This window comes from Tetrao urogallus, assembly GCF_951394365.1.
Source record: "Tetrao urogallus genome assembly, chromosome: 22".
Classification (NCBI taxonomy): domain Eukaryota; kingdom Metazoa; phylum Chordata; class Aves; order Galliformes; family Phasianidae; genus Tetrao; species Tetrao urogallus.
Genome location: NC_136835.1, coordinates 1945581 through 1970462, shown reverse-complemented (window position 1 = coordinate 1970462; position 24882 = coordinate 1945581). Strand labels below are relative to the sequence as shown.

At 44.1% G+C, this 24882-nt stretch overlaps 1 protein-coding gene across 1 annotated transcript in view; it reads right to left on the bottom strand.

Annotated features, from left to right (window-relative positions):
- Nucleotides 1-24882, bottom strand: part of CADM1 (cell adhesion molecule 1) — a gene marked incomplete at both ends in the record, with an annotated part of 156472 nt that overhangs the window by 18755 nt on the left and 112835 nt on the right. The window contains 4 exons of the mRNA XM_079545727.1: nucleotides 6256-6327; nucleotides 9802-9974; nucleotides 13203-13302; nucleotides 24465-24620. Coding sequence (XP_079401853.1) covers nucleotides 6256-6327; nucleotides 9802-9974; nucleotides 13203-13302; nucleotides 24465-24620 — 501 coding nt within the window. The remainder of the gene's footprint in view (nucleotides 1-6255; nucleotides 6328-9801; nucleotides 9975-13202; nucleotides 13303-24464; nucleotides 24621-24882) is intronic.

Sequence of the window (24882 nt, the reverse complement as noted above, 5' to 3'; positions counted from 1 at the left end):
GCCCATAATTAGTCCACAGCCTCCAACACAATGAGGGAAATTAAAATCCTCGCAGCAAAATTGAATTCACAAAACTTGAAGGCTTATTTGCTTTCTTCCGTGAGAACCGTAGTGCTACAGCCTAAAGCACGCTGCTATTGCAAAGAGCATCACAGCAGCACCGACCCAAAGTAATGGCAGAATGCACCTTTCATACAGAACTCTTATTAAAAATCTTCAAGAGGCATTAATAATTACAGGGACCCACTCCATGCAGTGCTTTTTAAATTGATTCCTTAACCAAATGCAGGCTGAGCACCCACTTGCAGAGCGTTCATCCTTTCTGATTTTCTATGCTGTTTCACATTGAGTGACCAGGATTTTTTCACATTCCCGTTTTCACAGCAGTATCACAAGATTCCTGCTTCATTTCAAAGCTTTAAGGCAAGTAAAAACAAACAAACCTATGCAAACCTTCTGAATGATCGCCAACCCCTGTTAAATGCTAACAGCCATATTGTAGTTCAGTCACACTGTGGGACAGTGAGGGGCAAAAGAAGCCCCAGATCATCCCCCAGTGTGCAAACCCACAGCGATCCTTCCCATCTCCAACACTCCTCTGAAGGATGGATGAAAACCTACTTTGTGGTACGATCCTATATGAAGAGCCTCTGTAAAGCAATTTCAGCTTGTGCTGAAAGCATTTGTGCACGGGCATGTTGCAATGCACCCCAGAGACAGTTTGATTTGCAGACCAGATGTTTCACAAAAATAATCACAATCTGTATGGAAGCTGTGTGTGACAAGAACAAAAATACTCCTAAATTAGTGCTGCAGCTCAGACTACGCCTTTGCACGTCTTCTGTCGAGATCTACAAGGGTTTGGTTCTTATTTCAATCCCTAAATGCAGCGTAAGGGAAAACCACACCTAGACACCATTTTGGGGGAAGGCCAACACCGGTTCTTTGGGAACTGCAAGTGCCTGTGTGCAGATTGCTGCAGCCACACAAAGGCTGTGCAAACACCTCCACCAAGAACCAAGACAAGCAACCATACCTGATGAGGTATCAAGCCTGAGAAGTGTGTGGGTACTTCAGGAATCCCCATGTTGCCTCTTCACCTTCCACCAACCCACTGCAAGGTAACTGGTGCAAAGAATGACTTCTTGCATTCTTCCCACCTGCCCTCTTTTCGGATTGCTGTTGGAATAAATCCTACCCAGCAGCTTTTCTTCCACACAGTCAACGATAATCAGAAAAAAAAAACCCCACAAACAAACAACTTCTGCTGAGGATTAAATCGGCCTGTTGCACATTTTAGGGCGGTTTTGTGCATGTGACCGCATGGTGTGAAAACGCATCGTGTTGTTTCCCTCTCAATATTTTCAGATATCTACACATTATTATTTCTTAGGTCACTGAAATGGGACAAAACCACCTGTTCTGCATGGATCATACAGAGCTGGCATCTCCACAGCTCTTGCCCAGCAGGGACAAAGCAACCTCTGCCCCCATTCACAGCCATAGTGCAATGCATGGCCCCTCAGGGAGAAGGGAGAGCTCAGCCAGCCCCTTTACTGCACATCCTAAGGGATTTTGTTTTAACATAGTGTTTTAAACTGCACTATGGACATGTAATAATTGTGAAACCTGCCAGCTTGGCACTGCTGCAAGGTGGACAGCCGGGGTTTTGCAGCATCAGCAGCACCCAGTGCAAGGCTTGAAACAGTGGTGACGTGCGTGTGTTGCACCTCCAGGTCTCTAGTGAAACATTTGCCAAGACACCTGCAAGATTTACATGCAGACAATGTGTGATAAGTGCATATTTGTATGTACAGGTAATTCTGTAGATCCTGGGCTATGCAGGTGTGTGTGCTAAGCAAGTCCAGAAGGCAGCAAAACAATGCTGGAAATAGCAAGCTGAAGCACTCCATTCTACGTTCTGCCCAAAGATGAGGGCTTTGCTATTATTAAGAACCTTTATCTCCCAGGAAACAACAGCTGTCCAATACCAGCATTTCAAGTAACGTCTGTAGGGCTAATTCAAATTATGCGGTTTGCTCTGCTGTATCATATTGTACATCTTAATGAACAAAGCCACAAGGACAATTTGAACTGATAAAAAAAAGGGCCTGCCAGCGATAACAGCTGAAACACCAAAGGATGGTCAGAATATCAATGCAGTTGGAGGATATGCTAAAAAGATCAAACTGTCACACAAGAAATCTTTTCAAGCACCTACACTGATGCAAAGCAACAGTGGCAGAGGAAAAGCTTTAAAGGTCGTGCTGTTTTGGAAACTTCACCACTGTTCTGCTTTCCTTTCTCCTGGAAAAAAGAAGTATGTTAGCTTTGCAAAGTTTAGCTGTGATCTTCCCCCAAAACCTCCACGCTGTAAAACCACTTTATCAGCTCAGCATGCCTTTGTAGGTCAAGTCTACAGCAATGCTGAGATGGGATTTTGATTTGTCCAGCAGGAGCAGCTGCTAAATGGACCCTGTGCTCTACACAGGGACCTCAGGGGGCTGGGGAGGGATTCTGGGCACAGCAGGGAGCTCACTGAACCCCAGGGCTGGGGAATAACGACCACATTACACCACATACCTACATACTGCATTACCTGTCCTCTCCTATTTGATGTATCTGCTGCTCCGGCTCGTATTTGCTGAGCAGTGTCTATCATCACTCAAAGATAAACTCTTTGAGGCAGAATTGCATTTCCCTGTCATGTCTGAACACAGCTCGACTAGAAATACTGTATGTAAGCAAGTACAAAAGATGCCTGTCGTTGGAAGCTGCTCAAAATGAGTAACTTACCATGCATGCGGAGTAGCAAATGCAGCCCTTTGAGATTGTTCTGTTAGATAGCTTCAGCAGGGAAAAATGAACCCAGAACAGGTTATCTCCAATAACTCAAAAGGATAACTCCATGAAAACGTTCTATGGGCAGCTCGCCCACAAACACAAGCTTTGGATGCAGAAAGGCCTCTCTTCTTCCACCCCCTGCCTTCCTCTTTTCCGTTTTGATTAGACCAAAAAACTCTTTGTGGTTTCAGGGGACACAGGCTAGGCCAGAAATATACCAGAAATAAGGGGAAAATGGTGAAAAAGAACAGATTGGAAATCCTCCTCCCCCTAAGGAAATGCTGCCAGCTTGGCTGGAAGACTGCTTGCACCTATTGCCTGCAGGTGGAAACCAGACACGTTCCTTCCTGCTAAAAAAGCCATTATGCCACAGCAGAAGAATCTTTCGACATTTTGGTGATGATGGGAATTAAGTTATCAATTGTCCCTTGAGGCTTTAAAAAGTGTTTCAACACTGCTATGCTATGTAATTCTAAAGATTATGTTAATTTGACCTGATTTATTTTTTTTTCCCCCCCAAAAATCATTGTTCAATGCAGAAAGTTCATTTCCGTGGTTTCCTACTGCCTGGTTCTGGACTAACGAAGAGGCAGAAGTCTGGGATCACTTACATTCCCAGGGTGCACACACAGACATGCCACCTGGTTAACACACATACAGAAAACATACATATGCACGTTTATGCACAAAGAAGTGAGGCCAAACCTTAGCTCTTCTTTGTGAGAAAAGCAACCCATGTGGGCAGAACACGCGAAGATCCACATCAGGAAGGCTCTACGTCAGAAATAATACAGAAATCTCTCTTATCAGTTTCATCAAGAAACGTGTAGATGTGGTACTAAGGGATATGGTTAGTGGGAAATATTGGTGGTAGGTGGATGGTTGGGCTGGATGATCTCAGGGGTCCTTTCCAAGTTTGGGGATTCTATGATTCTTGTTAGGAAGAACTGTTGGTATCCGTGGACTATATTGCATTTTCATTACATTTCTAGCATCCTGAGCATAGAATCATAGTTGGAAGGGACTTAAGAGGTCATCTACTCCAACTCCCCTGCAATGGACAGGGACATGGACAGTAGCTCAAAACCAGTACAGAAAGGCATCAAAGAGGCAATGGAAACCTGTCTGGGTTTTGTAAGTAGGAGGACAGCAAACTGGTACATTCTCCAGCATTGAAAATAAGGATGTGAGCAAAGCATAGGGCAGTCGTGCTCCTGACACCACAGCACTTCCACAATTCTGCCTGCAAAGGAAACGAAGCACTGGCAGCCAATGAGCCCTAGCACACACTGCAGCACTGTTCCATTGAGTCACACTTCCTTACAGCACAACAACCTCAGAAGGCGTAGTGCTGAGTGGGTTTGGGGAAATTGTTCTGGTGGAAAGTTACCCAGGAGGAACAGTTGGGCAATGTCACATCCAAAGGCCCTCGCTTCCTGAAAGACCGTGGTTAACATGGAGCCAATTCTTTTTGGGAACCAGAACCCACGCTGCTAAGCTCGACAGGGTTAGAGAGGCTTCAGCCTCCATGGAGGCACATGTCCAGGTTGTCTGATGGCTGGGAGATGTGAGCTGGTGACAACTCACCCCCCAGCACAGGGGAGCATCATGCTGGCAGCTCCTCAAGGGCTGAGGGAATCCCGTGATCCTCACATGTCTGAAGAAGGACCGCGAGCTCAGTTTATGTTAGGAGGGCTAAGGTTTGAATGCTGGATGAGAAACATTAGATGGGGAAGCAGGCTAGAGAAGAAAGAGTGAGAATTATTCAAAGAGAAAACGGAATTTCCTCACATTTTAAGGCAGTGATTACAGCAGAAGAGCAAGCAACAACACTGCTGTTTATTATTAACAATCACTGCTACGGAGTTTGAAATTGCAGGTGAGGTTGGCATGCACTGTTACAGTCCTCAGGTGATCCCTGAAATGACAGGCTGACTGTAATTCAGTTCCAGGGAAAAGGACAATGGTTAATGTTAGCAGGCACTGACATAAACATAATGGGGTCAATCAAGCATCAGGACAGATTCTTCCTTTTAGCCTTCTATAATTCACAAATTACTGCAAAACAAAAGAAAACTGAACGCATGTTGGTTTGCACTGAGACACACTGGACCAAGTTTTCTCTGCAAAGGGCTTTTAGGGAGACTTTGAAATAATAAAGTTTGAAGCCTATTCTGAAACGAAAATTGGTTAAGAGATTAAAAACAGAGAACTGAAATAAAGTGACTACATCATAAAATGGGGAAGCGTCCTCAAGCATCCGAACCTTGGGTGCTGGAGTTTGGGATCATTAATAACCACCTGGAAAGAGGAAGACAGAAAATGGCAAAGTCCAGACAACACAATGACATATGAAAGACAGCGCACAGACAGCGCGTATTAAGGCACATTGGAAGACTTGCTTGTCCATGCTAGTGGAGCCTGATTTGATTGTAAAAACCTCAGGAAGGAAAAAAAGCCACAAGATGCCCTGAACAGCACTGTTAGAGTCAAAGTCATCAAAGCAGATAAATGCGAAGGTATTTACAAAGGGTTTACAGCAACAATAAACGTTACGCCATTCGCTACTCAACGGCCCATTCTCACCTTCTGCTTGTCACTTCTACCTCAAGAAACAAATAAATAAAAAAGCAAAAGCAAAAGCAGCAGTTGAAATAGAAAACATCAGGGAAAACAAAAATGGCGATGCGAATGAATGCAGCAAAATAAGAAAGGGCTTTGGTTATGGGTGGAGAGAATCGGGTCTAGTGAGGAAGAATGATGGATGTGTGTAAAATAGAGGGGTTTGGTGATCAGCTGGTTGGTTTTGTTCATCTTTTCTTACCAGACAGGCAAAAAACTCAACGTTCTTAAAGCCAGCTCCTCAAAAAGGCTCCGACAGAGACTTTTTGACTCAATAAAAAATGCCTGGTGGGATTCATTTTTTGTGGGAGAGCGAGGAACGCAGCTTAATACAGAAATAGACGAAACACCGATGCATGACAGAAAGCATCTCCAGTCACATTAGGTGAATTAAATCACTCAAGACCATACTTTACGCTTCCAAGTAATTAAGTGCTCAGAAATTGGTACTGATGGGGTCGAGGGTAAAACGATTCCAAGTACAAACCTAGTTCTAAGGCTGTTTACATCCTGCATTTGGAAGTACCCAGTATGAGCCACCAGTAACTGAATCAAAAGCTCTTTCTGCCATGGCGATTTCCATGCTTCAGAAACACCTGCAGTCAAGATGCCCCAACTTCTTCAACTGCCAGATTAGGACTCACACAGTGGGTGCATTTGAGAAAAAAAAAAATAAAATGGAAATCAAGTGATTGGTTTGTTGTTTTTCCCCAGGCTTCAAGCTCTGCTTACATACATAAAAGACAATAAACATTCAGGACATTTCCAATGGTTATGAAGGTACCATACCTGTGATGGTGGTAGGGATGGTGGTGGTAGTGGTGGTGGTTGTTGTGGGAGGAGGGATAGTTGTGGGGGGATCTGGATAAAATATAAAAAGGAAAATAATAAAAAAGCAAATTAAGAAAAAACAAGCAGAACACAACAGCGATCAATAATGATCAGAGAAAAAACAAGGACGCTAAGAAGCAGCATGGCTCTTGGGTGCCCTTCCTCCTCTAAAACCAGGTGGGGAACTTCCAGCTGGCTTTAAAGACCAAGGGCCAGATCCTCAGCAGCTGGACGTCACCTCCAGCTCGATCCCCATCGAGGGAGCTACGTGTGGACAGTCCAGATGGAGAACCTGGCCCAGAAACTCTCCCCCCTTTTTGCCTCTTACAACGCTCAACAAAATAAAATAAAAAAAAAAAACGAACAAATAAAACCCAGCATAAATTAGTCAATGAGAGAGAGAGAAAAATGGAATGGGAAAGCTGTAAGAAAAATAAACTGCACACTTTCCACAACAAAAAAGAACAGTTTACATGTACAAAGAAAGACACAGTGGTGCTTTGTTGTTTGTCTACATATACATCTGAAATCCAGGTGGGAGGTTTGTGTGAGGGGCCCTGCTGTGCTTAACAGACTAAATATCAACAGCACACGAATATATCTCACTTTTTTTTCCAGGGCTGTTAACTTCACTCTATTCTTCCTCTATGAATACACGTCAGCAGGATGTTAAAAACTACTTCAAAGATAGTAATAAATACAAAGAAATGAAAACATCATTACTGAATATCCATTTCACCGAGATCTTTTCATAAAAATGTCAGTATTTCTCTGACAGTTTTATTTTAACACTCTTGTTTTGGCTCGTAGCGCACTGTTAATGAGAAACACAGATACGGAGATGCTTCTCTTTGTAACTAATAACCACTTCTCACAGACACTTGACCTGCTCAGAATCAAATGCTGCCGCTCTTCCCAGTAGTTATATTACGTACGTGGGCACATCCTCATCAAAACTATTGGGCAGGAGGAGGAAGATATGAGAAGATGTGAAAGAAAAAAATATGTATCAATGCCCAGATGATCAAACTGAATGTGCTAAGTAGTTGGGAAGACTTTGAACTACGGTTTCGTTCCGCAATAATAGAGCATGAAACATTTCATAGGCTTTTGATTTTAGGTTTTCTCTATAGCACGTCAGCTTTCCATCACTAACACATCTGCTACTCTTTTATCTCCAAGAAAGCTCTCAGATTCCCTAATTAATACATCTGAACTTTAATTATGTGCTGCACCTTTATTGTATTCTGCACAACTTCCTGAAAGTTAAGAGACATTACCTTGGAATTCGCTCCACTGTGGAGACAGCTAAAGACATTGGCCATATATGCTGAGAACCATTTTGTCCTTCTCCTACATTCCAAGCTACCCAGTCCCTACGCTTACGCTGGAGAACCTTCTCACTCTTCTGCCCAAGATGCTGTCACGTCTCCATAGGATTGAAGGAAGAATCACCCTGCCCTTCCAGCAAGCCAGCAGCGGTGGCTGAACCCAGCTCATCTCCCAAACTGCACTGGGGACGATGCTGTGTGGCAGGCTCTCCCTTAATAAATGCAAGAAATGATTGTGTGCTAATTGTGCCAGAAGCTTCTAGAAGATGCAGCTGCCCATAGGGAGGAAAAGCGTGAAAGGAATGTGTGTCAATGCAATTAGATATCTTTACACTATGTGTGCAACAGAGGAAGGTGTGCAAAGCACTGATCAGCAGCCACTCTTTTGCAAACCCAGGCTGCTGGCGATCATTTGCACTTGATACCTTTGAAATGTAGGTGTGTTCGTTTGGTGTGGAGACTAAATCAGCCCTACCTGTCCTGGAGTGCATCCCCCACAAAGGGGATGGGAGCTGGGTGCTGAGTCCCAGGGGGCAAGCAGTGAGCACATCTTCCTGCTGGCTTTCACACTACTCCAACAGAGGCATACAGACTCCATAGCCTATATATTATTCACTGTCTTCCAGGGGGGAGAGGTGCCAAATGCAGCAAAGTCTGGAGAAGTGCATGCTTTCCATTGACACGTGGAGGGAGGCCAGCAGCTTCTCTCCAAGCTCACCACAGCAATACTAGATTCCTTTAGGTTTCCTTAAGGTTCTATGCTAGAGGGCTTCAGATGATGATCACAGCCCAATCACTTCCGTTACAACAGCAGCTCTGGATTTCTCCCATCTAAAGTCAGGGCTGAAGGAGTTCTTTATGTTGTTCAGAGTGCTGAGTCGTAGCGGGGCACAGCCAAACATGCAGCAACAGGATGTGGTGGGATGAGAAACCATTACTTGGCTGTGAGTTCCTGACAAACCATGAGAAGCCTTCCTACATGCTACAGCATCTGATGGATAGCTGAACTCTGCAGTCCACAAGTTAATGCCCCCTGGGAACGGCACCATCTTTACTGTTATTTGGAACTTAACTCTCAGAGAGGGAAAGCACTGCACACTGGAGTCTTTCAGAGCTACAGACACCAGAAAACTACCTGCATGCTGGAGTATAGGAGTTCAATTTCAGCACAGAGCTATTAGGTTTGATATAGGCTTCGATCTCTGGGCAGGTTTCTAAAACTGGACCTACAACTGGTCCCATGCCAGTGGTGATGCTGGGTTCCGCACTAATTACTGGCATCAGAGAGAATACAAGAGAATTTGGGCTGCGGAGCTTCCAGAAGCTGTTGCACAGCATGAACTTCAAACCAAAGCATGTTACTGTCCCATCCGAATATCAGGCAATACCCACCACAAGCTCAGCTCCACCATTCAGTAACCACTCTAACAGCTAAGGTTCACATATGCAGCCCAGGGGAATTCTTTGTAATTAAAGTAGGGGATCACTCTTCGAGTGCCTTCTGAATCTCCATTATATGCAACACCTCGTGACAGGAGTACAACAAGGTTTAGAGCAATGGCAAAATAATGTAGAGGAACTGAGGAATTAAAGTAGGTACTTAATAGCACTTTAAAGAGAGGCTGAGACATGTTTTAGTGTCTGCTCAGCAGCCACGGATAGGCTTAGGACATCTCATTTCTTCCATTTATTTACTGGTTTGCAATTACTGGGGGATGCTGGCTGACTCTTCAGTCATTTAACTCGCTAATAAAAGACTGGGGGAAAAAAACCAACCCTGAAGACACTGAAAAAACGTATTACAAAAAGGAAAAAGGAATCATCAGAGAAGTCCTGCCAGGCTAGAGAACTTCCCAGTTCTCCCCATGCCTCTGTTCCAGCTTTGTTTCAGGCCTCATCTGACAGCACGTGCCTCGGTGAGCCCCCAACAACAGCTCCAGGGAAAGGAAGCGAATGGCTCTGCACCTGACGCACAACACCGAGAGTCACAGAAGCAAAAGAAATGCTTTTCCAGCCCCTAGCCCACCCCGGTATCTGGTAGGTGTGTTGGGAGCTATCTGTCATCCTTCCAGGAAGCAAAAAAAAAAGTTAACTTCTTTCAAAGCTTTCCGAGAGCAGCATGTTGCAATTACGTGTAAATGAGTCTAGAAGAACGGTGGTTGTTCTCACGTACCGTATACAAACAGCATGTAATCCGCATGTGATTTCCCCACCGCGTTTGAAGCCTCACAGCGGTATGTACCATTATCTGTTTTGTTTAGGTTACTAATGAGAAGGTTTGAACCAGACACTACAACGTGTTGAGGCATCTCATCATCTACTCTTAACCACCTCATGTCCGTAGGCCTACAGAGGAGGGAGAAAAAGAAATAAGCACATTACTATTTTCCTATGGTAAAGATGGCATCTTCAATAGTTCATCCACAGACAGAAAGCCCAAAACCAAGAAAAACTGTAAAGAAATAACACATGCTTTTTTGCACTACTCAAGCCCAGATGCTGTCGGGCTTCCTCAATTTAAATTTATATTAACCCCACAGGAAACTGTATCCAGACCTTAAATTTTCTGAAGACACTAATGCAAGCAGGAAGAAAGTTCATTAGTGGTTAATCAGTACATCTGAAATCTTTGAGGCCTATGGACTACATGTGCATCCATAGGGTGCTGAGTGCAGATCTGGACATGTGACAGAACAAGTACATTTGCATCAAGTTTGAACCATTTCACAAAGAGACGTGATAGACTTATTTACTTCAATTTTGGCTCTGCTGCTCAGTGATAGCATTTTAGCTGCTAGCAAACAGGAGCACCTTTCTTCTCTCCCCAGTTCTGCTTCTCCCATTGGCAGCCTGCTTCCTGCAACCTTTTACTTAATGGAACCAAAATGAGCATCACGTTTGGATAATTTAGGGAATGAAATTAGCATGTTTTGTTAGAGCTGGTAAAGCCAGTAAGGAAAACAAATGCTGCAGGGCTTGGGGAGTTGTTATTATTATTATTATTACTATGAAAATCTTTGAACAGCAGTAAGGACAGATCAGCTACTCCTCTGAGACAGCCCATACCAGCAAGAAAAACATAGAGAAGCTTTCAGAATGACTAAACACTGAGCTCTGAATAAGGGGAGGTTTAAACAATAACACACTCTTCAGACTGCCTATTTCCAAAAGCAAAGTCTACAGGTTGTATTTTGCTGGGAGCTAATGCTGTTGAAGGTACCAAAAGAGCTCAGGCTTATGGCAGACTGCTGTAGTGAAGTCAAAGCTCTTCAACTCTCAGCATCCCAGCCACTCGACTGGAATGGCTGCAAAATTCAATAAAACCCTTCGGTTCTCAGCTGCCTCATAGAAAACTGACATCTGATTTCAGACAAAGGCTTGGCGCGCTCTTCCTTGCTTTGCTCCATCCCTGGAGGCACTCAAGGCCAGAGTAGATGGGGCTCTGGGCAGCCTGATTCAGTGGGTAGCAAGCCTGCCCATGGCTGGGGCTTGGAACAAAAATGATAAAGTCCCCCTCCAGCCTAAGCCCTTCTATGGTCCTACAATTGCCACCCGTGGCAGGATGGACACTCACTGCAGAGCACACCACTAATACACCCATAACCGTGCAACAGCAGCTCTCACGAGAGCTGTAGCTGCAGTTCTACCTCAGTGTTAGGGGAAAGGTTTCTGATGCTCCTAGCTACCATTTTCCAAGAGCTATCAGCAATTTTGGAGCCCCAAGGCCTCACACGCTGTATGTGCTACACAGCAGCCTGTTTCTCTAAGAACTGAATATCCTAAAAGTGACAGTTTCACCATCTTCCTACTTTTGTCATTGAGTTTTCTTGTGTTTTTCCTTCCGACTGTCTTATCTTGGGCAATAACAAAAGAGAAATTTCTACATTCTGGCTGTGTTTTTCCCTGAGCTTCCCCGCTAGCCTAATGTTCATGATGCAAAATATTGCAGAGAAATGCTTTTGTCTAACTGAAGAAACATCTCTGTTCATCCTAAACTGCTGCAAAGAGCTAAACACAGTATTTTTTTACTGTATATTTTCTTATGCTTCGAGAGACACGGGTGAAATGACTACATAAGTAAATTCCTAGCACATTACTAGCATCACCATAACATTAAGTGGCATAGCGCCTGGGAGAGGTGTCTGTCTTAGTTAATGTGTGTATGCCTTATTCATAGCCTGAAAAACAAAAAAAAAAGTAAGGAAGCCTATTCATCAAATTCCCAGATGATAGCAAATGGGAGGAACTGCTGTTACCCCTGAGAGGAGAAATGCAAAGGGGCTTTGACAGATTCTGAACGGGGAGTAGGGGGATGTGCCAGCCTCTAAAGTACAGGGAAGGAGGAATAAACAAAATCACCTAGGTGAGGTAGGAGACTACTGTGGAGGATGACAGTATCACAAGCCTTCTTGCTTCTGAGCTGCATAGACCCTTCCTGTCCCTGCCCACAGAAGCAGAACTGTCAAACTGGATGACTTCAAGTTAGACTACACCTGCAGTACTCTTCAGTTCTGGGCACGCTACCAAGGAGACGCTGACAGATTTCAGGGATGTTTGCAGAAATCTCATGGACATGATGAAAATAAAAAAGGATAGTAAATACTTGACAGCCATAAATCCAAGTGGAAGAGGAAGTATTAAAAACAACAACCAAAAAAAGTCAACGAAATTGAAATTAGAACAACAATGGAAGTGTGGAAAAAAATGTACCCTCCCTCGTCAGGAATTTCCTGATGCATTAATCTCTTAAACAATATAAGAAAGCCTCAAGGGCATGGCAGAAGGAGAAAGGATAAAACTTGCATTTCATAGAAACAACACAGGTCACCAAAAATCGAGAATTATCATACAGTCAATACAAACAGAAAGACAGATTGCCTTACCTTACAGATCCATTCCACTTTTACAAGTGCTCAATTCTTTGGGCCATTCATACTTCTGCATACTTGCACCTTATTAGGATTCAACACACAGGCCACTGACCTTGCTTTTGCAGATTAATTGCAACCAATTGCCACCTACGCCATTCCCTGGGGAAGAGATGTATGGCTGCACAGTACCTGTGCTACTGCCTGTCCTTTCTGCACCAGAGGGCTTGCTCCTCTCCTGGGAGCTCTAACAGCAAGAGTTCCTCAGTCTCTTTTTTATATATATATATATACATAGGAATAAATGCAAATCAAAATAGATGTCTTCATTTGAATTAATTTAGATCTGTGGGAGAAGTTGCCCAGAGAGGCGGTGGTGCCCCGTCCCTGCAGACAGCCAAGGTCAGGCTGGACGGGGCTGTGAGCACTGCTGAGCTGTGGGTGTCCCTGTGCGCTGCAGGGAGCGGCACCAGGCGGCCCTTGATGCTCCCTTCCAACCCAAACTGTTCTGGGAACCTACGACTGGGCAGCACGAATGCTGGTGCAGAAAGGATCTCTCCACTCTTTCATTCTATCGCATCGTCTTCGCAGCAGAGAATGGCGTATTCAATTTCTGCAATAGCAAAGGAGGCCGAAAAAGCCCAGCACGTTTCTGGGGCACAGCTCCATCACTGCCTGGTGCATCCTTGGGCAGTTCCCAACTTACTGTGGTTTTCCAAAAGCTGCGCACGTCAGTTCGAGCGGCTCCCCTTCTCTCGTGAGGCCTTGCACTGGGTAATTCTGAGAAACCCGCACTTGAGGCTTATCTGCGTGACAAAAACATCATTTCATAAATTTCCTCGTCAGACAGAATCCCATTTCTACGCACCCAACACCAAAAGACAGTCATCACCACCGCTCCTTTTGGCCCCCTCTATGCCACTCGTCTAATCAGAACTTGCTATTTGCTTCAAGACGGAGTGATGAGCAATGGGAAACGTGAGCAGATAGGAGATCTGCACTGACTTGAGCACCACCGTTCCCCAGGAAAGGCATTTTGCTGCACCAGAGTTTATCTCTGAACTCACTCAAGCTAAAAGGAACTCATTTGCCTTCATGCTAAGGTGAAACCGGTGATATCTGCGGTGCTCAGAATTGATATGTTTTATCGTGTATCATATATTACTGTATGACAACACCTTGTGTCCACGCATATTAATACGTCGGGGCTTTACAAGAGATGCTTGTTAGAAACACAAAAAGGCATCACAGCCACCGCTGCTTTTGTTTGAACAACCCAAGATTTTCGTTAGTCGAAATGAAGCTCTTCTAAATCCTAAAATAAACACAGAGAATTAAAGCATTCACAGTGAGGCAGCCAGCTCAAACACGCTGTAGCAAAACCCTGCAGGAAAAATAAAACCCACAAAAACAACCACAACACACCGGAGCCCGTGATTAAAAAATTCATTGCCTCCTATAACTGAAAAGCAGATTAAGAATGCAATCTGAGCTGTAGCTAAACTGCTATCAATGTTATCAGTGCTACAGATGCCATTAGGCCATGTGTATCTTTCAGGAATTTACTCAACTGTAAGAAATGAAGGAAGGCAAAAAATAAATCAGTATGCATAAAGGTTGAAACAATTCAAACATTTCTCTTTCCTTTGAGAGTTCACTGCTACCAAAAGTATCAGCTTGCTGTATTTTATTAATTGTGTTTAACTCATTAACGTGCTTCCTATGGAATAATAGAGATTAGGAAAAAAAATGCAAGTCAGGATTTGACCAATTTAAACTCTCCTAATTTTCAGTAATGGAATAAGCTACACCAGTAAATCCTCTCCTGAGACGATGCACCACAAACATTTTACAAACGAATCCCATTACAGACGCTTCCTGTGGCCACGAAACCAAGCAGTGTCTGCACACAGGTTACGGTGTCATGGATGTGTGTGAGCTGCAGAGTCCCAGCTCCAGTGGAAACACGAGGCTGAAGGATGCCTTAAACACAAGCTGACCCCCAGTGGGTGATGCTAAGGTAACTAAGGGCTAATGCCAGAACAAGCCTGGTTGGATGAGACACTCTTAGAGGTCTTTCCCAACCATCATGATTCTATGAAAGAGGAGAAAAGCTTCTGAGCCCTGTTTACAGGGGAAAATGGAGACCATCTTGCATGGCCTCTTCTGCTGCTCCAATGAGACAAATTTCCCTATTTCTAATGAGATGCTTAACAGCTGTCAATTACTTATGGCAATCAAGAGGAATACACTGAAGGCTCGTTGTACTGAGAATGAACTGCAAACTAAGTAGGCTCTCCCAAAACTACAAGAGCCGAGCCCTTCCATTCCAGCTTCTCGCCCCACAGCCTCCATTACTCAAATGAAAGAAGCGAAGTGAATCTACACCACTTGGATTTGCACACTGTAGGGATGGGGAAGAGAGTTTGAGGCTGGAGCTGAGGAAGAAGGTTTGGCAGTGAGGGCGGTGAGGCGCTGGCACAGGTTGCCCAGAGAGGCGGTGGTGCCCCGTCCCTGCAGACAGCCAAGGTCAGGCTGGACGGGGCTGTGAGCACTGCTGAGCTGTGGGTGTCCCTGTGCGCTGCAGGGAGCGGCACCAGGCGGCCTTCAGCTCCCTTCCAACCCAAACCATTCTGTGATTCTATGTCACACACACAGTATAAATCTGGACTTCATTAACACACAGTTGCACTTGAGAAGACAACAACGTTCCCAATAGAGTTATCACAGTGATTGTCTCCTCTAAGCAGGACTCATCAACAAGCAAGTAATTACAGAAGGCACTTATGGAAATGGGAAGTGCTTCAAAATGCTGAAAGATGGCTGGTCACTCCAGAGAACTGACATTTCAATTAGGTACGAAGTACACAGGGAAAATTCCACCTGCTCTGACCAAGAATTTGGGGCAGACTGTCTTTTTTCTTTTATCTTTTTTTTTTAAGGACATAAATAATCTTTAATTTTGCTGCTCAGTTGAAGTCGGTACCTTTCGTCTTCAGATTATGGATTCTTAAGTAAAGCTGTCTAAAATGCCAGATCCTGAGCTCAGATCCTACCTGGAATTGTGGCATTTAGCAACCAACACCAGCATGATATTTTTCAAGGTCTGTACCAATGGTTTGCCACCTATTAACCACTTCATTAAAAAGGCCACGTTCCAGTAGTGACATCTGTGGTAGTACAATGTGGGGCAATGACCATCTCAGATGGAAGTCCAGGGCATAAGCAACAGCAGAAGAACTTTTACTACCAAGTGCATTCCAATGCCTGATATCCTCAACTTGGAACTTCATAACATCATGTTGCCTGATTACTGCACAAAAATAAATGCTTGCATCTATGCTTCTGAGCCACAATACACTCCACTGGCAGCCAATTAGATGAAACAACCTCAAGCTATTTCCTAGTATGCCTATTTCTAGTGGCTTAAAAAAAAAAAGAAACCCTAGTAATTTAATAAGGCACCTTTATTAAGCTAAATTCATTCAAAACCTACGAGTGATATACAAGGTTAAATACCAGTAGTCTAAAGGTTACACTGTAGCAGCAACCAATTTGAAAAACTTATTACAAAACCATTCTGCATTTGATGAGATTTCTTTTACAACACACGCATTGTGTGCCTCAAAGACAACTGAAAAGCAGCCTTCAGAGAGGCGACAGCAAGCCCTGCTCCTTGCCTGGCCTGTCAATTATGGCATGCATGAGGCCAAACCTCTCAGCCTCCCACATTCCTGAAAGCAACCAGGAAAGGAAAAATAATACAATCATAGAATCATTAAGGATGGAAAAGACCTCTAAGATCATCAACTCTACCCATCCACCAATACTGCCCATTAAATCACGTCCCTATGTGCTACATCTGCCCTTTCCTTGAACACCTCCAGAGATGCTGATTCCACCACCTCCCTGCACAGCCTGTGCCAATGCTCAACTGCTGTTTGAGAGAAGAAATTCTTCCTAATATGCAACCTGTACTCACGTTATATGTACCTGTACCCATAGCTCTTGCGCTATCAGTCCCTCACGGTAGAGTTGGACTAAGGCTCTTCCTGCGTGTATCGCCCATGCCTGTCAAGTTCCTCCACAATTGATCCAATCTTCCAGCAGGATTTCTATGAAGTCTACACACCAGGATGTGTGCAAGACTCCAGGATTGGATACACTAACACTAGTAGAGAAAAACCATCACCTCAGCTCCAGCTCCTTGCCTCATGCACACAGGGAAGCGCTGGTTTCTCTACGGAAAGCTTCTGCTGCAGCATTCCAACCATTCCATTTGCCAAGATGCAGCTCCACTTCTGTGAAGAAGGGATACGGGCTGCACCCACTTTCCAGAGTTTTAAAACGCTGTGGTTCAAAAATTACCCAGACCCTCAAGTCATTCTGCATACGCCTTGACTCTTCGTCTTATTAACTGTTAGGCAGTTTTGTGCCATCAGCAAAGATTATTAACAGCGACTTTTTTGATTATTATTTTTTTTTAAAGAACTTCTAAATGAGTCACGGGAGCACTGAAGAGCATCAGGCTAAGCACCCAGGCCAGTGCATTTACTCTAAAAATACCATCACTTGCTGATTACTCCCTAATGACTATTCTTTGAGATCTGCCAGTTAGTGATTTCTTAATCCACTTAAATGTGCGCTCCATCGATTATGCTTAGATCTCATTAATCAGTCAGGATATCATGTTATACAGAGTTCAGTGTCTTACAAAAACCTAAGCCCGTTATTTCTACCCATTTACTTTCATCAGGCAGACCTATGATCTCAAAGACAGAAACGAGCTCGTCGTCTCAGGAAGTGACACCGGACTGATTGGGACAGCCTGATCCCAGCACAGCCCAACGCTAGCTCTGCTGTGTGGCTCTGGGACATCAGGGCTGGCCACAGCCTTTGTGCCATCCCCTCAGGGCTCCTCCGGTCAACAGGTACGTCCATTTCAAGAAACATGGAGATACAGCACTGAGGGACATGGCTAGTGGGCAAGATTGGTAGTAGGTGGAAGGTTAGCTGATCTTAGAGGTCTTTTCCAACCTCAATGACTCTTTGATTCTATTAGTGCCTTCAGCGTAACGTTACCAACTGGAGGAAGGCAGCCAAGTTTTGCTGAGAACATTTATCTCGTTTGTAAGAGGACTAAACCCAACGGCAGCACGACAGGAGGCAGCACTCCCCTCTGCAGGCAGTAAGTGCTGCATGGTAACAGCATGGGTTTCTCCAACTGCCAAGCCCGTGGTTGAATTCCCACACACTGCAGCCCACAAGGATGCTAATGCATATTAGATGTGACTCCTACATGGAAATATGACCTGAAATAAAAGGATGGTTTACTTGGGAAATGCAAGGAGGCAGGTGAATGATGGTTATGCTCTTGCCCTCATGTCTCCCCCATGAAACACATTCAGAATACTCTTAACGAGGAAAACGTGTGCAGTAAATTTAAGTGTGTGGCTGCACCCAGTAATTCCACTGCTACGAGCTGCAAAACATAAACGACATCACACTTGAGGTGGATGTTCTTTGGGGCCGTGCCAGTCATCTCCGAGTTGAATCATCACACTCCAGCAGCTCCTGGTCCTCCAGCAATCTCAGAGTGATACGGCTCCTGCGACGCAGCAATCTGTCCACTCTAAGCACAAAAAACTGCACTGAAACAGTCATTAATACCACAGTTAAAACATTCTGGAAAACATTTCTTCAGCAGGAGAGACATTTCTCTGAACTCAGCCGACTCCCAGGGCTCACCAACCACCAAGAGTGACAAAGCAGCCAACCCTCCCTGGCCCACACCATCACCAAATTGCAGCTGAACACGTACATCATTAAGTAATGATGTGACAATAATGGTCAGCTCCTCCGTGGCAGACAAGGACGGGTTTCGTATCACCAGACTGTTTGCCAACTGAGAAAATTACAAAATGGATTCTTTCAATGATTCAGCTGAAAATTCTCTTGCCTGCACTGTAAAATTAGGCAGCGAATCCAAGTTTTAAAATCCATTTGGTGATTACTGAATTAATTCTCCAAGTGCGCCTCTTTGCAGAAATGATGACAGATGGTGTTCTCAGGAGATGGATCCTGCAGGTCAAGCAGAGTTTTTGCCCACTTTAGGTAATTCTGGCTTCAGAATCACCCGAAATACAATCTAGTGCCCATCTGAAGAAAGATGGTTATTTTTCAGAGATCCTCAGCTCTGCTTTGTTCTGTGTCCCAAACCAACAAGCTGCATTGTCTATAGAAATAGCAGTAATAAACCATTCTCAGAATCTGTCTCCTGGCAGTTTCTATATCTCACAGCGCTCACACGCTAGGGAACGTTCAGCAGGAATACATCTTTCAGTATTAAAACAAGTCAGAGATGTTGACAGCCATACACAGGTAGAGATGAACTGTCGCCTCAATCCAACATCAAGCAGATTTGCTTATCAAGAATGAAGTTAGAGAGAGCACAGACCTGGCAAACCAGGGCTTTCACCTCACTTTGGTAGGGGCAGAGTCACCTCTAACATCAGTAGCCAGGACTTGGCTCTTAGGGACTGCACCCCAACTGAACTCCGTGCTCAGGCATACCCAGGGGAACAGGAAGGTGTGTTGTACCTAAAACATCCCTATGCCCAATATTTAGCTGCATGCTCCTGCTGAATACTTCCAAAGCACAACGTCCAGGCTGTGCTGCGTGCTTTTCATTCCCAACAACACTCCTCTGAGAAAACCTTATTAATGAGCTTGCAAACGAGCACCCAACTGGGAAATGTCACAAACAAGAGTGGCTAATGCCCCAGAAAATCAAATAACTGAACACTTGGCTGATTGTGTGTGCTTTTCATATTTCTAAAAAAGGAGAGGGGGAAAAAAAAAAGAAAAGAAAGCTTTAAATCAAAGTTTCTGAAGAGGTCAACACCTCACTGAACAAAACAACTCATTATTCATTTTAAGAAACCTCCAGATGATAAATTACATTGATGTTAATCACTTCACTGCATACTATGCAGTTAATATTTTGTACTCGATAAAAATATAAGGATTACTGAAGATGTGACAGCATACATATATGGTTGATTTTTAACATAATTGGGTGCAAAGCATTCTCCCATCGTAACAGCAGGGGCCGTAACAGATTCCTTTGGTGCATATTTTAGATGTACACTTATAGCTATTAAAAAAAAAGTGGAATACACTACTCATTATAACTTCAGAAAGAGAGGAAGAGAAGAGAAGAGAAGAGAAGAGAAGAGAAGAGAAGAGAAGAGAAGAGAAGAGAAGAGAAGAGAAGAGAAGAGAAGAGAAGAGAGAAGAGAAGAGAAGAGAAGAGAAGAGAAGAGAAGAGAAGAGAAGAGAGAGAAGAGAAGAGAGAGAAGAGAAGAGAAGAGGTCAAATCAGGACTTCCACACTTTCATTTCCAGTATCGCATAATGACATAAAGAAAAGTACCACAAAAGCTGAACCTAAATGTTTCAGATTATCTGGTTCCATTTAATTCCTTAATGATATTTTAATGTGTTTTGGTGCTTCATTTCCTTTCTAAAATTACGCTCAACACCCTGGTCTTCCACCCCTCATTGAATGATCTGAATCACAAAAGGAAAGCAACTTGAGCCCAACAACATATATTTCCAAGCCAGCACCACACAACATATTGCAGCCATCCACTGCACAGGGCTGTGTGCTCACTGGCTATTAATCAAGCATGAAATTCCATTGTTACTGTGAGTACACGGCGCTATCTGTCAAACTCTGTTTGCTTTTAAAAAGCATTACCAGGAGATTTTCATAAATATTACAGAATGCTTGTTTGCAGAGATTTCTTTTTAATAACACACTCTGCGTTCATGGGGAAGCATTTATCTCAAAGCTTCACAAAGGGCCAGGCTGTGCCACATTACATATGCAATAAATAGCTTACTCCCTGAGTAGGACAAGTTAATACTCAGCATGAATACATCTTAGTCATCACTCTGCTGACTACAGCAAAACATCCCCACCCCACAACCCACTACATGCACTGCTCAGATTCGGGTGAAGCTGCTATTCATTTTTTTCAACTTTGCTTATGGTACAGTAATGAATTACCAGAATGTACTATGGACCCTTATCAGATCATGCAACAGTTTAATTATTTTGCCAGAGGAGGAGCAAAACAGCCCTTCCTATCTCTCAGGTTACAAAGAAAACAACTGTGCGTGTCCTTAAAGATTCTACATGCTCAGCACTGGAAGAGTCACTTAGAAATAAGCAAGCAGAGAAGAGGACAACAAGAAGACAAATCACACCGCGGATAGAGAACAACTGCCTTGTTAAATGATGGCTACGGTGACACCAGGTTTAGTGCTGCACACGCACGGGGTGCTCCAAGGTTCAACATTATCACAAACCCCACACATTAACTCTGCAGAGTCTGAAATCACCGTGCCCGTCTCCCTTCATGAGCACTGTCTGCTCCTCTGTGGTTCAGGACAACTGGAGCAACTGCAGCCTGGGGTGCAGCCAAGGGCCAGCCTGAAATATGCTCCTGAAGTTACCCAGAAACCCTGAAGTTGGCAATTTCCTTTGAACTACATTGCAGGCGAAAATGTTGAAATGAATTGCTTTCAGAACACAGTGAAGGAGGTCACTTCACAGACTTCCATTTTTGCACCAGTTTTGTTGGCTTTTTTTCCCCTTTCTTCGCCAAGAAGAGCATTTCAATTAAACAGATGCTTATTTCAGCAACGCCTCCAAACGCACCAAAACAAGAACGAGCATCCCCGATCTTCAGTGACACCTCAAGGTCCCTGAACCATATTTGGCATGCTTCTCCTTAAGAAAACTACTTGAGAAAGAGAAAAATGTGATGTTTTGGACGTAGAATAAAAACACTGGAGGGAGAAAGGACTGCAACCTTCCTACTGGGCTGCAATGGAGCCGGACCCGCACCCTGCTCCCATCTCTGCTCTGCTTCCTCCATTTGGAAGCATCACAAAGGCACTGTTCCCACAAGGAGCACATGAGCAACAGCAGAAATAACCTTCTCTTGAAAAATGGCTGAGCTGTGTGGGAGTGTGACCTCTGAAAATACCTTTTTTAATTTTTTTTTTTCATTTCAACATTATACAACCAGCACTGAGTTCACTGCCTGTTCCCTTTTGCAGGCTGCGCTTTGAGGAGTTTCCATGAGGACAAACACCCCCCCCACCACAAAACATGTTATTTCTGCTGTTTTCAGTGGTTTCGCTTTGTTTTTAAACTTTTAAATCATCTCTTCAAGAAAAATCTCTCCATGCCTTGAAATTGAGTCAGACAACAATACCTCGTTAACCAAGAAGGCTCCATCCATCATCCTCCTATCCTTCCCCAACATGCTCAGGTGGAAACATTAAGTGCAGAGAAATACAACATGTGGTGAGAAAATACTTTACTAATGTCCTGCTGGTGTGCCAAAAAGGTGGATCCGTTGTGCCCTTGGTACAGATAGGCAAGACTTAGAGGGAGAGAATGGAACAGCAGATGCTCAACCAACACCACGCAGCTGACTGATGTGGAGTTATGCCTCCGTGGCTGCAAGAGAAGCAGCAAAAACCAAACGCATTGGCCTGATGGGTGACTGCTAATCACTGCTTCTTTTGGAGGTATGGCATTTCGTGTGCCTGAAAAGTAAAAATGGTCAGTAGAAGTGCATCAACTGTCATCGGAAGGGATCCGGTGCTCTGATTGCAAGTCCCATATCTAAAAAGCAATTGAGAAAGTATCAATTAAGCCTGATTGTCAAAGTTCCCCAAGAGGCTGAGTTCGTGCCAACAGAAGCACTGATTGAGATGCTGGTTGGTGAAGACAAGATTTTCCTCCTGCTCATAGTCTCCCTCAGAACTGAGCTGCAGTCATCAGACTAAAGCCAGAAAAGCTCAGGGGTAAAGGTTTGCTCTCCAAACTCCTTTTCTACCCTAGGTTCAGGTCCAGCAGGAAGAACCAACTGCTCATGCCTGGGTGTCCTCCAGCACATGAAGTCCCGAAGCCACTAATTGCTGGGAGCTGCAAGGTTATGACGTTACGTGTTTTTTTCTTCTGGTTCTCTTCTCTCAAGCCATCTGCTCCTGCCCACTAAAACACTAACCAGACTAACACGGGTCAATTCCCCGTAAATATACACATAGCTTCTGTTAGCAAGCTCTGAGTTTAACTCCGACCAGAGCACTCAAAAGACCTTTTCATACCCACCCCCTCACCCTCGCAAGGAGGTGCTGTGTTAGTTCTACTCCAACAGGCACATGCTCAGCTCCAGGAACAACCACAGGGAACACTAAAATCAGTGGTAAGGGTAAAATCTTTGCAGCAGAAGCCTCCAACACATTATCAGAAGATCACATGCGTCCCAAAGGACATCCAAGTAACTGTATTTTTACATGTGATTTGCCTTCATTGTATGAGCAACCCTGTAAAGACTGCAAATGAAAGCACTCCAAATGGGATTCATTTGATAGAGAGGAAAAACAGAACAGATTTTACTGTTTTTTTTTGTCCTCCCCACAAACATTGGTCCTCTCCCACCCATCAAAGTATCGGGGATTTCAGTGCAATTTCTAAAAGGAAGCCTAAAGGAAATCTGATGCCCTTTCAAACAAGGGGAAGAAACTCTGGAAGATTTCAATATCAACATAATAGGGGAGATAGGATTTTTTTTTTCCCCTGTTAAGTATTTGATCAAGCCTCACAAAGGTGCTAATGTATTATTAAAGCTAATGGAGCTCTACAAGAAATGTTAATGGACATTAAGTTTGCATAAATGAATTACACATTACCGCAGTCACAAGAAATCTAGTATCTGCCAATTTAGGAAGTATCTGATCATTTCTGTTTTCCTCATTACAGGAACATAACTTCACGCTAGTTTCAGAGATATGAGAATTGTAACCAAGACGTTCATAATGAAACTACATAACGAAGCAAATGAAATAAAATTAATACAACCTCCTCTTTCCCTTTCAGCGCAATGTTGCAGTCGATGTCAACCTGCAAAAATAAGCACTGGGAATCATCTGCGCAGCCCTGATTTTCTGAGGCACCACAGCTATGCAGTGAGGACAGTTTCACTTTGGTTTTGGAGCTCTTTCTGAGCAGCAGCATATGCACAGAGCAGCTGGAAGTCAGGCACGTCTGCATTTGGGACCACAGGTATTTCCAGATAACTGCTCAGAGACCTTGTTAACGTCACATACAGCAGAACAGCTCCTAAACAAAGTGCAATGCATTATTAACACCCAACATGACGGGGACATAAGAGTGAAAGTGGCTTGGCCTTTGTCAGGGATGCTACTAGAGATTCCATGCACTTCATCCTGCCCTACTTTAGAAAAACAGCTGCAGCTGTACGTTCACAATGCACAAAACCAATGCTTCTTTTGCACAGTGGCTTTTTTTCTTTCTTTTTTTTTGCAGTAAACTCACAATGGTGGCCAGTTATTTTTATGTGGCATCAGAGAAAAGCATTTCAAAGAGATTTTTGCTAAAAAAAAAACACCAACCCTCCAACCCCCTGAGATTTAGTCTGTTCTGATGATCATAACGCTCAGCCAGGAACTTTTTATGGTGCAAATCTGAAGTAAATGAAAGGGCTGGGAAAAGTCAAAACTTAACCAATTAAATGGTAAACAACACTCAGTTTCAGTTTTTGAAAACAGGCCAAAGTTCCATCAACAACCTCCACGGCTTCACCTAAACATACAGCAAGCAGTTCCTGAACTCTTCAGTGAGTAATTTTATATTTTTTCACCCAGAGGGTGGTGATGCACTGGAACAGGTTGCCCAAGGAGGCTGTGGATGCCCCATCCCTGCAGGCATTCAAGGTGAAGGACGTGGCTCTGGGCAGCCTGGGCTGCTGGTTGGTGACCTGCACACAGCAGGGGGTTGGAACTGGATGAGCACTGTGCTCCTTTTTGACCCAGGCTCCTCTGTGATTCTATATGTTAAAACCATCAGAAGTTCTGCTACTCACACATGACTTCTAGGTAGCGCTGTGTCTGCAAGTCTTTGACAGCGGGGTGATCCACCAAGCAGATGACAGGGACCCCATCGTCCTCCCGTCCCACTTTCAGCAAAAGCTGGCTGGTCACTGTGTACATATCAGACCACTGCTCCACTTCTGACTTGCCTGGGGAGGAAATGGAAAAGAAGAGCACAAAGCGATCACACGGATGCATCTATGCACATTCACATTCCTAACTTCTGTGCCCAGCTGACACGCTGCCTTCATATACTTGTTTCCTTTCTTTAGACACAAGGCTTTATGGCAGGGAGGTATGTGGGGATGGAGCAACACACCTCCCCGCGAAGCTATTTCTGATTAAAATCTACCATATACTATCACAATGATTAACAATCCCTTTACACCATCCCCAAATCCCTGAACTCTT